A 14,254-nucleotide genomic window follows, 5' to 3' on the forward strand; every position below is an offset into this window, starting at 1 on the left:
CATTTATTAATATCTTAATTTCTTTTTAGTTTTCAACAGGGGAGTATTGATGAATTATTGCGGTGGTGCAGGTCGAGGAGCGGGAGATTGTTCTCCGTTAATCACGAATGATTGGGTTTGATGAGATTTTTAATATTTCCACCAAAAAGTCGTCCTAATGAGGCGTTTTAATTGGCCGTGTATTTCGCGCGCGTATGAACACCGCTCGCTCGAGGAGAAACGAGTTCCGAGTGTAAGTTTCGCCTAGGTAGTCGATGACTCTGCACTAGTCGTCCCGCTAAAGGGCTCAGGGCCGTCGTTATTTTTTTCCACGTCTTTCTCATCATAAGTGTCTTTTTGGTATGGTGCGCGTTAGTTGCTCGGACGAGTAAAGCGTCCGCTGTCTTATTTTGAGAAAAACAAAACTCTGCGATGGTTTAAAAGGAAAATAATCGCTCCAATTTCTGCAAGTGTCCGGAGAATCCAAAAATGTTCCGAATAATCAGAGTAAAGATCGGCACCCTTTGGCTCTCTCTCTGGTCTTGATTCCAGCGCGAGAGAAGATCTTCGCCCCGACGCTGCACCTGTTACACATCCCACGGTTACACGCGTTTTTTCGGGGCTCTGCCCCTCCGATTCCATCTAATTCGGAAATTACTGGTTCTCCCTATAACAGCCGTAATGGCATCTCGGCCGACTCTCGTACGCACATCTCAGATTGTTATCTGCTGCGGAGATCGTCGGTGTTGGTACGGACTTCACACTTATAGCACCTTCGTGGTGTCCCTTGGCACCGCTCAAGGGATGATAGATTTTTCGACTTGGACTTCCAGCGGACGATAATTTGCCGAATTCCGAAACTACGACTATACGCGACGACAGATATTTTGCACACATATAGTTAAATCATTAAAATAATTATACTCCGACCATTGCAGTGTCGATTTTAATATATCTATTAAACCTAATTCATCAAATCGTAACGTGATCCAGCGAAACAATATACAACAAGTCCTTTCTAAATAGCTCGATCAATAAATCGCGATTGCAGTCGCGTGCGCGATCAGAAAAATTATTCCAAAGCTCTTAACTCGGCACTCCCGCAGTCGGCTTAAATCGTGAGGTTAAAAAGACGTAGAACAGCGAGAGACAGATAGAACTAGTGCGAGTCATCGCGAGCGAGAGTCACCTGTCGGGAAATAAGAAATGCCCCCCTGCGAGTATATATGGGCGCGATCGAGCCCGTATCTGCGATATCGATCGAGACGCGCGCATTAGAAAGTCGCTCTTTCGTGCGGCTTTTCCACATCAGCTGCCCGCTGTTGAACTTTTCGACCTTTTTCTTTTTATTGGTAGTACACTTTAAGTTTCACTTCTATTTAGCGCGAAACCAACGATGCATCATGCACCGGCCGATTAAAAAAACCAAGCGAAGCCAAAAATCCCATTAACCCACACCGGCAGCATCGGCCGAGAGTAATTACACGAGCTCTGCTGCGATAAGTAAATTAAAAAATGGAAAAATCGCCGAGATAAGCGCGTGCGCAACAAAACAACCGTTTGTTCGATCTCCCCCCGCTGGCGTTGGAAGCTCTCGATTGCGTTCGACAGGCGTCCCTCGGTCTCGCTCACCCGGACGCCAAGTCATCGTGTAATGACGGCCGCGGCCTGTCAGGTATGCAGCTCTCGCGAGGCGCGAGCACCGACACCTCTAGGACGTGTATCTTTCATCGAACCGGTCGCGCGGCTACGTCTCTCTCTCTCCCTCTTCCCGATCCTGAGCTTGGGCTCATGGCTTCGGCTTCTTTATGGATCGCTCTGGGAGCCTTTCTCTGCAGCGGCTCGGCTCTTCTCTCCGTCGGTCTTTCTTCTTTTTAGCACTTCTGGCTTGTCCGATTGGGCTTTCTCGTATAGAGGAATATTGTTACGCGCATAGCGGAAGTGCAGATGAAACGTGTGCTTGCATGCACGGGTGAAACTGCGCAATCTTTATAGTGGAGCACGAAAATGATTGACAAGGTCTCACCAAAAGTACTTACGGTGTCAGAAAAGCAAAATAAATTGGTGTGAAATTCACTCCTGATTAATCGTTGAAATAAGACAATACTTTAAACGCTACGCGCATTCTTCCCAACAGTAATGAGCTACTTACAGCGATGTGTCATTTCCACACGTCAGGTCTCAACGGGCCCTTATTCCCTTTCAAATCAACGCCGATACATATATAAATTATACAAGCGGCTCGAATGGCTCCAACGTCCGAATCACTCCCACTAATAGAGCCACGGACAACAAATTACACAAGTCGCCGTCATTCCCACGAGGCATCAAACAGCCGTCGATGCTCCATCCAAGCCGCCGGTCACCCACAAAAGCTATCATTATCAATACGTACAACGTAGGTATACGTAGCACACAGCGTGATTGACAAACCACCGGCGCAATGACAAAGGCGGCGAAGAAAGGCGGCCCGTCGCTCCTCCATATAACATTACAAGCGCGAGCGTGAATTAACACACTCGTACGCGCGCAATCGAAATTTTTAGCCGCTGCACGAGCCGAGAGCGAGCGAGAAAACGCTATGCAGAGGTATCCGCGATGATCGAGATATTAGAGATTCGAAGCTTCGATAGGATTATTGTAGACTGTCGGCTCGATACTTTGATCAGGCCGAAAGCGCAAGAGACAACTCGCGGCTTATCTCGCGCGGGGATACACGTACACTTTTACTTTCTCGAGCTTGTCGCCCGGGTAGACAGGAGGTATAAGCGATCGTTGTTCGCGGGTCCTTTATTTTTTTTCTTTTCGCCCGACGGATCGATCGCCGATGGATACGGGATGCATTCCTTGGGAATGTTTCTCTGAATAATCGCCTAGAGCTGTGCGCGACTACGCGTCTTTCTCTAATTTTTGACTTTGCTTTGTGAATTAGCATACTTAATTTCGTGTGAAAGTCGAGCTTGAGAGAGAGAGAGAGAGAGAGAGAACGAGTTGAAATATAATAGTCGCTTCTAGCCGATTGCATTAGCATGCGCGCGTTCGCAGCAGCTTCATTATTGAATTTTGATAACCCGAAAATTTGAGGTTGTTTTTTCTGGTAGCCGATATACAGCTTCGGGACAAATTTTAAGTATTCCGAGTCTCGATCCTATGGGAACGAATCGCGTACGGTTAATTTGTGCATCGGCCGGAGGTGAGACACGCGAAAGACGAGGGACGAAGCGATGATTGCTTAATTGACCGTTGGATGGCCGACTATTGTACGCGTGTGAGATGAAAGTGAAACAGGTGTTCGATGCGACAATCTCCGATGTATCACTCGGATGCCACGGTGAAATGTATGATTCCCGCAAGAAATTGTAAGAAATAAGCGAAATAATGGCAGTAACTGGAAAGCACAAATATATACGTAAAAAAACTCGCTGATAACAAGCATAATCGAATCACGCCAAACTGCAGCTCTGCTCCGCCTAATTACTCCCGAGGCTCTCCGAAAAAAATAATCACGAAATAATTCTCTCTGCCCCGTTCCACATTCAGCGCGCGCGAGCGCAGTCATTAAAGTCTTCACTCTCGGGGCGGATCCTCCCCCGGCGAACGAAAAAACTCGAAAAACCAGGCGCAGTCCGAAAAATTTCGAAAAAGTAGCCGAACCTTTGAGACAAAAGTATAATTTGTGCAAATTCCGTGCAGAGGCGAGAGAGAGTGTACGCGCGCGAAAGTGTCGGTGAGTTAGGGAGACGCTGCACGCGATGACGAAAAACGACGAGACGAAACTCTTTCTCCAAGGAACCTGCACGCTTGTCGCCTTTTTTTATCTTTCTCCCTCTCGAGTCTCGGAATATTATTACACGCGCGCGAATCACCTGATTATAGCCATTATTGCACGGATTACCCGAGAGCTGCGAGAGGAGAGCGTATTTTTATTTTCCCGCTCCATAATGAGCGCGAGAGACGCGCGCGCGAACTTACAATGTTTGATTTGCTTGCCGTGCTTCGTTTCCTCTTTTTCTATTGTTCAGGGTCGCCTTTTTGAAGGCGCAGCTCCCGAACGTCGCGCATTTGCATACGACTGCAGTTTTTTACAAGACGTTTACTTCAAAGATGCGTCTCGTTATAAGTTCAACTCTCGATCACTCTTCTCACGAAAAATCTCCAAACTCTTAATAACCCCGAGTTCTCATAAAGCATCCGCGTACGTAACGCGTATATCCATTGTCGGATTACGTATCGTTAATAATAATCGCTACGCGCGCGCTTACGACTTACGGTTACGTATACACGCCGGAACAGATGATCGGATGGCGGTACGGGCGCCGCTGCCGCCGGCGCGTCATACGATATTTGCTCAGCACTTGATCGAGAGGAGGACGTCGCTGTGCGCGAGTTCCCTGAAGTGGTCGGCTCATCTTCCACGCAACTGCGTCTACTGCCGCTGCTAGTCAAGGCTGGGCAGTTTTTAACGGGAGATGCTGTATCGAGCTCGCAATGCGCTTCTTGGATTCTTTCGGCGGCGCTACGGCTATTAATGTGAAAAGAGAGAGCGAGTCGTTGTTATTGATTACTTTTTTACGGCAGGTGTAATTAACTCTTCAAGCTTTTTACTTTTTGCAAAGACGGTAGCTTGTTAGTCGGCTGAAAAATGCGATATATATATACGTATGAAAAATTAACGAAGAATCGGCAAACAGTTCGAGAGCACGAGGCGAGTTAATGAATCGCGGGCAGCATCTGCTGCGAAATCATCTCGATAAAAACAAATGCTCGACCAATGAAACTTTTATTTTATTTCGAATATCGCAACGGTACACGTACGTACGTATCCTCGCCTAAAAAAATCAGCCGAGCAGTCTCCTCGTCCAAAAAAAGGATACCTCGGAGCGGCCGAAAAACGAAACGGCGCTAATATTTTACAGCCCGAAATTCCTCGAAGGTAGATGCGGGCTTCTGCTACCTGTTTTCGCAGACGCGCGCGTTTACGCGTATATATATATATATATATATATATATATATATATATATATATATATATATATATATATATATATATATATATATGCATACGCGACTTTCCCGCCATAGCGAGCGGCGGGAGTGTATACAATAAAAAGAAATCGAGGCGCATAATTAATTGGCAGCGTCGGGAGTCCGAGTTATCGAAAACGTTATGGGCTGGCCGGAGCTGCTCTTTTCTGCTTCATTTGTTCTGTGAGAGGTGAGATGGCTGTTTCTCTCGAAGGGGAGTAGAGGTATGTATATGCATATATTTATGAAATAATCAGTGTATTTTAAAAACACTCGTGTACGACACGGTTTTAATGGGCTCGAGTATACGAGGGTCGAAATTTCCTTATTGGTTGTTGCGGTCCGCGCACACTGTGTATTTCCACTTTACTTATATTTAACGTTATTTTAGTTCCAAGTTCAGAATTAATTCTCTTATTGGGGCTATATTAAAAAATAAAATTTATGCGTTTACAAATTCGCAGCAATGTACAAGCGTTTAATGCGTAAGAGTTCGAGTATTACGTTGATTAATCGCCGCCATAAAGCCCGGCATTTAAAACTGCCTTGGTCATCGTATCTTGTTTCACGTGTAGTTTTCGAATGCTATACCACAGCGATTTGTCTTGCTTAACGCCCGGCAACTGGGCCAACTTTTGAATCGAGGTAAAAAAATCGTCTATCCCGAATAAAAATCAAAACTAATTGCCTCGGTACACATATTATACATTGTATAACAGCGATCCAAAATTATACGCAGGAAACGTCAGCTCGACAATAGCATCCAAATGCCCGAATTATTTCGAATTCCTTCCTTCTCCTCATCCGCGCTATCCTCTCGATCTGCCTTTCCCACTGCCATCCTTCCTCCACTACCCACAACGCATCCTCTCACCTCCCCAGTCTTATAGACACGCGCACGGGCCCCGCGAAGTCTCTCTCTCCGGCTCCCGCGTTTTCCCTCCTAATTTATGCCTCCGGTCCGCGGGAGCTCGGGGGGTCCTCGCGCGTCGCTCGCTTTACGCTCTCGCTCCTGCAATTTGCCCCGCCAACAATTAATTATTTATGGCTCGAAGCTAGGCGCACCGTCGCGCGCGGTATAGGGGCACACGAGAGAGTCAACGAAGACGTATACGGGGACGGGGATTCCGCCGGGGATTATGCCGTTTTATCGCGCAGACGTGGGCGTCGCTTGCAACTAAGGGCTTCCGTGATGAGCTCGCGATAAGTTCACGGCGATCGCGCGGTTACAATTTTCAACTTTACAGCCTTTGCTCATGAATAAACAAAATTTTATCACACGAATACACATTCGAGGCAGCTCATCGACGTGTTCAGCATCACCTCCGCGAGCGAATATCAGATCTCGCATCGATCCCTCTCATCTCAATTTCTTGAGCGCGCGACACTTTTCTCTCCTCCCCTGCGTATACTTGCGGCCGGTTATCTACCTCCGCATATCTATGCACGGACAGCCCTTTTTCCAGCTGTCGAAAAATGATTCTTTCTCATTTCTTATACACTCGCGCACGGGGACCCACAGCAGCGGCTCTTACGCGTTAATTATTCCGAAGGCAGAGGAGCGCGATGGGAGATCTATATACCGCACGCGCCCAGCGTGAGGCTCATTCACGTGAACACCCACGCGCGCGCGCGAGAGAGAGAGAGAGAGAGAGAGGCTGAGGAAGCTGCCGCGGGGAATTTTAATGCCGGAGGTACGAAAATTTTTCCTTCGTGAATTTCACTCACGAGTGCAGGATGTTTTTTTTCCTCTTCGGTGCGGAGGAAGTGGTCTCTTTGTGACTGAAAAATTGACACTTTTTATCAATTAGAACTCTATTTCGGCTACGAACCTCCTACCGATTATAAGCGTGGCTTAAAAATGACCGCTAGATAAATCATAACTGGTTATTCGGCGTAAAAACGATGCATAATATCGAGCTTTTTTTCGTCCCCGAAGCCACAGAAGGCACCTCGTGCAGCACGACAGTCTGAAAAGTCGTCGTCCGTGCGCGAGAGACATCGAGGCAAAAAGGAACGCGAGCCCGGATGCGAGCGCAAAAACGGGGGAAATTTATTAAGTTATCGTACCGTTTATCCTTTATCGTTTTTACTCTCGCCCGAGCGCTCGCGGGGTCATTTAAATTATTATCGGGGCGCGAGCAGTACATTACACGATTCACGACGAGCGCCCGTCGACTTCTTGCGCTTGTGCATTGCGAGATTTACGGCGTATGCAAATTCAGTCGCGTTTGATTTATCGCGCCTCTAAAAATAATAAAACCCGTTTATATAAAGTAAACTAAATCAAAAGTCGTGTCTGGGACATACGCGGCTGATTTACGCGGGCTAAGCGCAGGTGGTGGGTTGTCGACCTCGTTTACGAGGCTGCGGTGATTGATACGTATGATGCATAAAAAATCGACTTTAAAACCCAGTCGGTCCGATAGAAAAAAAGCTGAAATATACGACGTATCGCGTGTCCGCGGACGAATTGGAATTTTCAGCGAAAACCTCGCTTCGAAGTCGTTTTGTATATGAAACTCTAGCCGCGGTAGCATCCGGTAGCCACAAATTATTGCTACGAGCTCGACAATTTTTTCGAGCCCGACTCCATTTATCTCCCGTGTATCTTAATGTGTAAGTAGCCGGGAATTTCTCATCCGCCTCGTAATTTATCCGGCGCATCGGAAATTTCGAGAGACAGCGCGCGCGAGGGTATCAAGAGAGCAACATCTGTGTTAGAGGAGGAAAGCTGGGCCGAAAAATCAGTCCAGGGCATTTTTCACGCGGAAGGTGTCCCGGCTCTCGTGTTACCTATACTCTCTCTCTCTCTCTCTCTCTCTCTCTCTCTCTCTCTCTCTCTCTCTCTCTCTCGTGCTATCACGAAAAAAGTCAACAAAGCCCTGTATAGCCTGCGGTTTATCAGGGGCTGCACCACTGAGACTCTCCGCAGAAGGCTAGTTGAGACACTTATACAACCGCACATCGACTACTGTGCTGTGACTATCCTGGACGCGTCTACCGAACAACGAATACGGTTACAGAGACTGAGCAATTCGTGTGTGAGATTCATCTTCGGGGTTGGGAGGGATGAACACATCAGTCCCTACCGGAGGCGTCTAGAATGGCTTCGCACCGATTCCAGAAGGCTCTACTATGAGGCCATTCTACTCTACAAGGTAATTCGGATCGGTGAACCCTCGTATCTGGCCTCATTTTTCAGCAAACACGAGCCGAGACCCTCCAGTAGGAGAGTTCCCCCGGAACTGAGCATCCCTACCGTCAGTACTGAAACCGGGGCTAGGGCCTTCCAGGTCCAGGGTGCTCGGTTCTGGAACTCTCTCCCTTCTACTCTACGAAACCTGCCATCTCTCGCTTCCTTTAAGGGGGCACTACGGCGGCACCTGCTGGCCACGGAATCTTGACGACTCTGAGCCCTCTGGCGCTTGATTCTTAACCTTAATCTAGTTTTAATCTAGTCAGACTCGGCCCTGAGGCCGTAAAAATTCATTCAGTATTACGTAATTTAGATTTCCAATGTGCAATACAGATAGGTCTATGACCAAACCATAAATGTGCAACGTAATATTTGAAAAGTTTTATGTGATAATTATATGTGACCAAATATGTTTTTATGTGATTATATGTGACGATATTTGTATATATTGTATTTTATAATTTTGTTAGACTGTAGCGACACAGTCTATGTGACCTTAATTGTATTATTTTTTTTTGCCTTAGCAAATAAAGACCTATCTATCTATCTATCTATCTATCTCTCTCTCTCTCTCACTCTCTCTCTCTCTCTCGGGGGCGCATTCCCCCTGGCGGGTGGCCTCTCCTATCTCTCGCTCACTCCTTTACTCCGGCGGCGCAGCGGAGGCGAGAAAACGGAGGTGCGCTCCCGGCGCATTAATAACACTGGTAGCCGCTCATATGTTAAACGTCCGCCCTGCAGCGGGCGCGAGAAAACGCGCGCAGTCTCCTGGCTTACCTACAGCGATGCTCGAACTGCGAATCGTGCGATTCTCGCCGATTATCGCTGAAATACACCGGGCCTTTTTCACCTCTCCGTCCCTCTCTCTCTCTCTCTCTCTCTCTCTCTCTCTCTCTCTCTCTCTCTCTCTACTCTCGGCTTGGTACGTGTGTGCGAGCTGCAGCGAGTGTATCTCTCGAGTCAACTCCTTTTCGACTTGTTGCGCGAGCGGTCCTTTTTCTTATTATCATCTCTCTCGCTCGCTCTCCGCTGCCAGACTTCGAGAGATGAGTAATCGACGCGCATTCCTGTACCTACGCCAAGTGGCCATTCAACGACTGCCTGCTCTCTCTCCCGCTTCGAGTTTTCAGGGAGGCTGCCGCTGCCGCTGCTCAAAATACAAGTTTTCGCTTTCGTTATTGATTGCCTCGCGCTCGTGGTTTGTCTTTTTCGATGGACTACTTGCGCCAGCCGCTATCCTGGGAGAGAATTTTCGAGATTTTTCACCGCGATCGTCGTTTTGCCCGCAAGCGCGCAATACGCGGGGAGATTGAATCGTTCGCTGAATTAATGCCCGACCGCTGTACTCTGTAGTATCTACATGCACGAGACGAGAGAATCCTGTTTAACTGGCTGCTCGCGATTAGTATGAATTACGCTTCGGACTAATAAATTCGCGATAATCGACGAATTATTTACCGGACCCGTCCGAATCTATTTCGAGTCCATTGAAGCACCAGCTCGATTCGCTCTGAGCTTATACGCTGTGTTCGACCGGAGAAATAGATCTTCAGCCCCACCTACGGCAACGCGTCCAGAAATTACCTTGTATCCTTTTGGCTCGAGACGTATAACTCTCCCTAATTGATACGCGCGCACGTATAAAGCCGAGAATGCGCGCGTGCCAGCCGCCGTCTCGGTTTTCGTTTGTGTCCGGCCAGCTATTTCTTTTTCGGCGTATATTTCTTCTTCAGAATCCCGGACCGCGGCCGTCTATGGAGATTGAGAGATGAACTTTCCATGGAATTTCGGTGACTCCCGTCGCTGGGAATGCCGCCCGGATTCTGATTTGACGGACACTACGCTATCTGTTAAATTTCTAGGACTCTGGTTGTCAATCTTATTTGTGCCTTTGCTCGATTCGCTCGTTTACCGTTGCGTAACACGCGCACTTATATACGTGTATCACACACACCTGCTGATTTACTAACCAACCGAACGAGCATTTCAACAAGCGCTCACTGCAATAATATAAATCCGAGCCTCGCTGAAATCGGCATCAGCAGAGAGCGCTTCGATCCTCGAAGTCACGCGATTCTCCCACACCTCTCGCGCATCATCTCCTGCAGCAGCAACGATTACACATCCTCGTGCGCGCCTCAGCCGCGAGATTATAAATCCCGGATGCAGATTGGCACGCGATGCCGGCTCGTTATACGCGCGCTACTCTCGCGACGTCCCGCGGGGCGCACGGTAGCCGCATGCGAATTTCGCGCGCCCCGGCTATAATGAGAGATCGCAGAGATAGCACGAGATATTAATTGTGCGCGCGCTGGGAGAGGGAATTAGGGAGAGTGAGTATGTGTGTGTGTGTGTGCTTCGGCTAGTTTTTCAAGCGAGGCTTATCCTCACCGTCTTTTCATTTTTCACGAGAGCTTTTGCTCGATTTGGCGCGGTTTCAAGGACTCGGTTTGACCGAGTACGTGATTTACGACGCGGAGTCGTTCGACAATGCCGTCGTATTACAAAACGTGCGTCAGGGGATGATGACGAAATTTCTGACGATCATCCGAGCGCGTTTTCCTCGTTACCTCGCGATTCAGAGCCAGGTTACAATTTCCCTCGGTATAAGCAGTAATATCCGATGTAATGCCTCCATTTCCCCCCACTTGATCGTCCTCGGCAAATCCGACACTCTATACCGGCGTACGAGCAATAGTCGAGTATACAGAACTATACGTGGACTCCACTCCAGCATCCAATAAATCAGGGTTGTTTACGCGACGCGGAACGGCTCTCGCGCGAAACCCCGCGGAGAGAGAACGCGGCTACCCGGCTTACCCCGATCTCGCGATGCGATACGCGATACGGCCGCTGCTGATGCAGTTGAAAAAGTAAAGGAGAGAGAGAAAAATGTCAGTGGGACAGGCGCAGGTTGCGCCGGTCACGACTGATTGCGACCGACGAGACTGACGAATCGCAGCGACTGTATAGAATGTATACACAAGAAGATATGCATACGCGTGTGTGTGCGAGAGTTAACGGAGTCTGTTTTAGGCTGGGTTTACAATGAAACCTCACACAACGCATCTTTGTACGCGAATATATAATTTATTGCATGCATATAGAAAATCGAGATTCCTTTTACTTGCTTCATACAAAAGTATACAAAAATCGAACAGGTGCCAGTCCAACTGTCAACAGTTAGCGGCGCACTCTGAATCGCGCGAATAAACGTAGACTAATCTTAACAACAACAACAAACTCAACGTCAATGCTTCTCGTCGCCGTTGCTCATGCAGGCGCGCAAGCTCGAAAACGACTCTCCGCTGGCCTCCCCGGTCGAGCTGTGGAACAGCTTCATGTGGTTCTCCAGGGTGATCGGCCCCTTAAAGTACTTCTGGCAGAGGTCGCAGTGGAACTTGTACTTATTCTCGTGGCACTTGAGGTGCTTGTTCAGCAGGTCCTTCCGGGCGAACGTCCTCTCGCAGCTGTTGCAGGGGAACTTGTCGGGGTTCGTGTGAAAGATGTTGTGGCGCGTGAGGTTGTCGTGTCTGGAGTACTTGCGCGTACAGATGCGACAGGCGTACTTGTTGCGCTCGGAGTGTGAGCGCTGATGGTAACGCAGGTAGCGCTTCTGAGCGAAGGATTTGCCACAGGCGCAGCAGACCAGCTGCTTCGACTCGTCCGGCTGGACGTTCAGGTGGCTCTTCATCTCGGACTCGCTGGCGAACTCCTTCTTGCAGTAGGGGCAGGAGCTCTTGCTCGGCTGCTTCTCGCAGTTGATCTTCTTCAGGAAGTTCGGGTCCGTCATGATCTGGTAGAGGTAGGTGTCCTTGAATTTGTGTTCCTCGACGACTGGAGCTGGAGCGACGGATGAGCCGTTCTTCACCGAGAGATCCACCGCCTCTACCTTCACGTCCGTGGAGAACGGCTGCCACTGCTCGAAACTGCTTTGCGGGATTATGCTCTGTGAAAGAGAAATGCGATCGTTAATTACTTTTGTTTCGCGCTGTTCTTGAGCGAGGACAATGTAAGCGAGTTAGAACGTTTTGATAAACGCGAAACTACACATGCCGAACGCGATATCGGTAGTCACTTGGTTCCGAGAAATCATGGCTCGTTTGATCGCGAGCTTGTGTGTTCGCGGAATTCACGGAAATAGACGAGCGTCTCGAACAATATTCGAATGGTTATTTTCATCAACAAATTGATGTTTGTAAAAATTCTGGCAAACAATTAACGAAAAAACGCGCTTATTAAAAAGCCACAAGAAAATAAACAAAAATCACACACCTGTTCGCGAATCACCAGGTTCATCTCTTGAATCATATCCTTGTAGCTGGACGAATTGACGCTTTTTAAGCAAACGAAATTGTTGTCTTCGAATTTCCGCACTCGAGGTAGGTGCCTTGGTACAGTCTTCACACGCATTATGCCTCTCTTAAAAAATCTCACGATCCTGCGAGACAAACACTTCACCACAGCACGATTATCGGATAATATCACAGAACGCAATAAAATATTTTCACTTAAAACACTGATCCGACGTGGTAAAGCCGTTTCAACTTGGCTAGAAGCGAATCTGAGGACGATAAGCGAGGAGTAATCGGCACGTGTTACTTCGTCCTCGCTTCGGCGATCGAATGGCAACATCCAAGTAATTTGGAAGCCTCGCGCGTTTGGAAAATGCCCTTTGAATGTCTTTGAGAAGCCGAGCAATACAGCGGATTAGCGGAGTTGCCGGCATTGTGTACACGGCTTGTAGTATAAACGATATACATTTCTGTTGACTTGCGTCCGAATCGTCATACGGTTAATCGTGACGATGCCAACGACGAGTGACTTTTTATCCGTTGGAAATTCGAAAGAGAACGTTTATTAATCAGCGCTGAGACTCGTGAGAGGAGCTTAATATCAAGCTATTGCAACTGATACGGGATACGATCATCGCAGAGAAGCTGCAGTCGGAGATGGATTTCACGCACGAAATACGGAAGCCTTTCGAGAAGCGAAATCGAGATGCGAGAAATGCGAGATGAGATCCACGCGCATAATCCCTGTTGCAATTTTACAGGTTCGCATCGTCGATCTGTAATTCACTCTCATATTTTGACATATGGAGTCTCGTGTTTCGTCAAGAATATCGGTTCTTTTAAAACTATAGCATAAGATTCGCAAATGTTTCCTCAAGGTCGCCAATTGACACGTCGCGCTTATACTCACACACAAACATGTGACAAACGCTATGTAAGAGTATTAAGGATCGGAGAAGTGGACAAATTGCGAGCGCTTTCCTTCAGCGGGTACACTAGATAGGTAAGCTAACGCTCACGTCAGCTGCTTTTCCCGCGGAAAATTCCAAAGAGTCGGGCAGTGTTTAGGAAGCCGTTGCATATTTGTGAATAAAGTTTTAGTGTTTGCTTGGAGAAATAAATCATTCTAATGATCAAACAACAATGAAAAAAAATCGAATCTGGCAAGATTTTAGAAGTGGTCACAATATTAAATATAACAACTTTTTCAAACAATTTTCTCAGTATAACAACGAACTAACGCAGAGAAAAATCAAAACAGCTGTACACGCGCATAGCCGGCGTTAGCAGCCGAGAGCGCGGAAAAGAAGCTCGATCCGGCTTACGCTAACACCTGCCGCGTTCGTCCATCCGACGAGTCCGTCCGTCCTAGTCCGCAATTTTATCATCCCCCGCGGAGCGCAGCAGCCTCCTCTCTCAGTCTCCGCTACGAGAGAGGGTGAGGGATTTCAATCTTCTTTTTCCCTTCGGCGGAGAACTCAATCTGTGTCTCATCGCGGATTATCGGGATTTCGAGCGCGACTCGATGAGACGACGGGCGAGGACGGCGAAATCGCTTTCGGGCGGCGTTTTCCTTTTTTTTCGGGGATGAATATTGCGTGAAAAAAGTACACGAAGATTCGTAATGCATAAGTATGAAAAAAATATCATGCACAGCTATAGTTTCACACGCCCTGCATATTTACTCGGCAGCATATGCTTTTGCATTAAGAGCAACGAAAAAAAAACTTGATTGAATTTTAACGCGTTTATAACT

At 47.8% G+C, this 14,254-nt stretch overlaps 1 protein-coding gene across 1 annotated transcript; it reads right to left on the reverse strand.

Annotated features, from left to right (window-relative positions):
* Positions 1-11,273: 11,273 nt before the first annotated feature.
* LOC100680340 (zinc finger protein 525-like) lies at positions 11,274-12,854 on the reverse strand. Its single transcript, XM_003426582.5, has 2 exons — positions 12,479-12,854; positions 11,274-12,152 (listed from the first exon to the last, which is right to left on the reverse strand). Exons 1-2 carry the CDS (start codon positions 12,836-12,838, stop codon positions 11,454-11,456), a joined length of 1,059 nt encoding a protein of 352 aa, XP_003426630.1. The 5' UTR covers positions 12,839-12,854; the 3' UTR covers positions 11,274-11,453.
* Positions 12,855-14,254: the final 1,400 nt, after the last annotated feature.

This window comes from Nasonia vitripennis, chromosome 5 (assembly GCF_009193385.2).
Source record: "Nasonia vitripennis strain AsymCx chromosome 5, Nvit_psr_1.1, whole genome shotgun sequence".
In the NCBI taxonomy this organism is placed as follows: Eukaryota; Metazoa; Arthropoda; class Insecta; order Hymenoptera; family Pteromalidae; genus Nasonia; species Nasonia vitripennis.

Bases quoted from the DNA above. Each gene is read 5' to 3' on its own strand.
- LOC100680340 (XM_003426582.5), bottom strand. From the start codon at position 12,838: ATGTTGCCATTCGATCGCCGAAGCGAGGACGAAGTAACACGTGCCGAT. The intron at 12,153-12,478 runs GTGTGTGATTTT...TCTCTTTCACAG, and splicing joins ACCTGGTGATTCGCGAACAG to AGCATAATCCCGCAAAGCAG.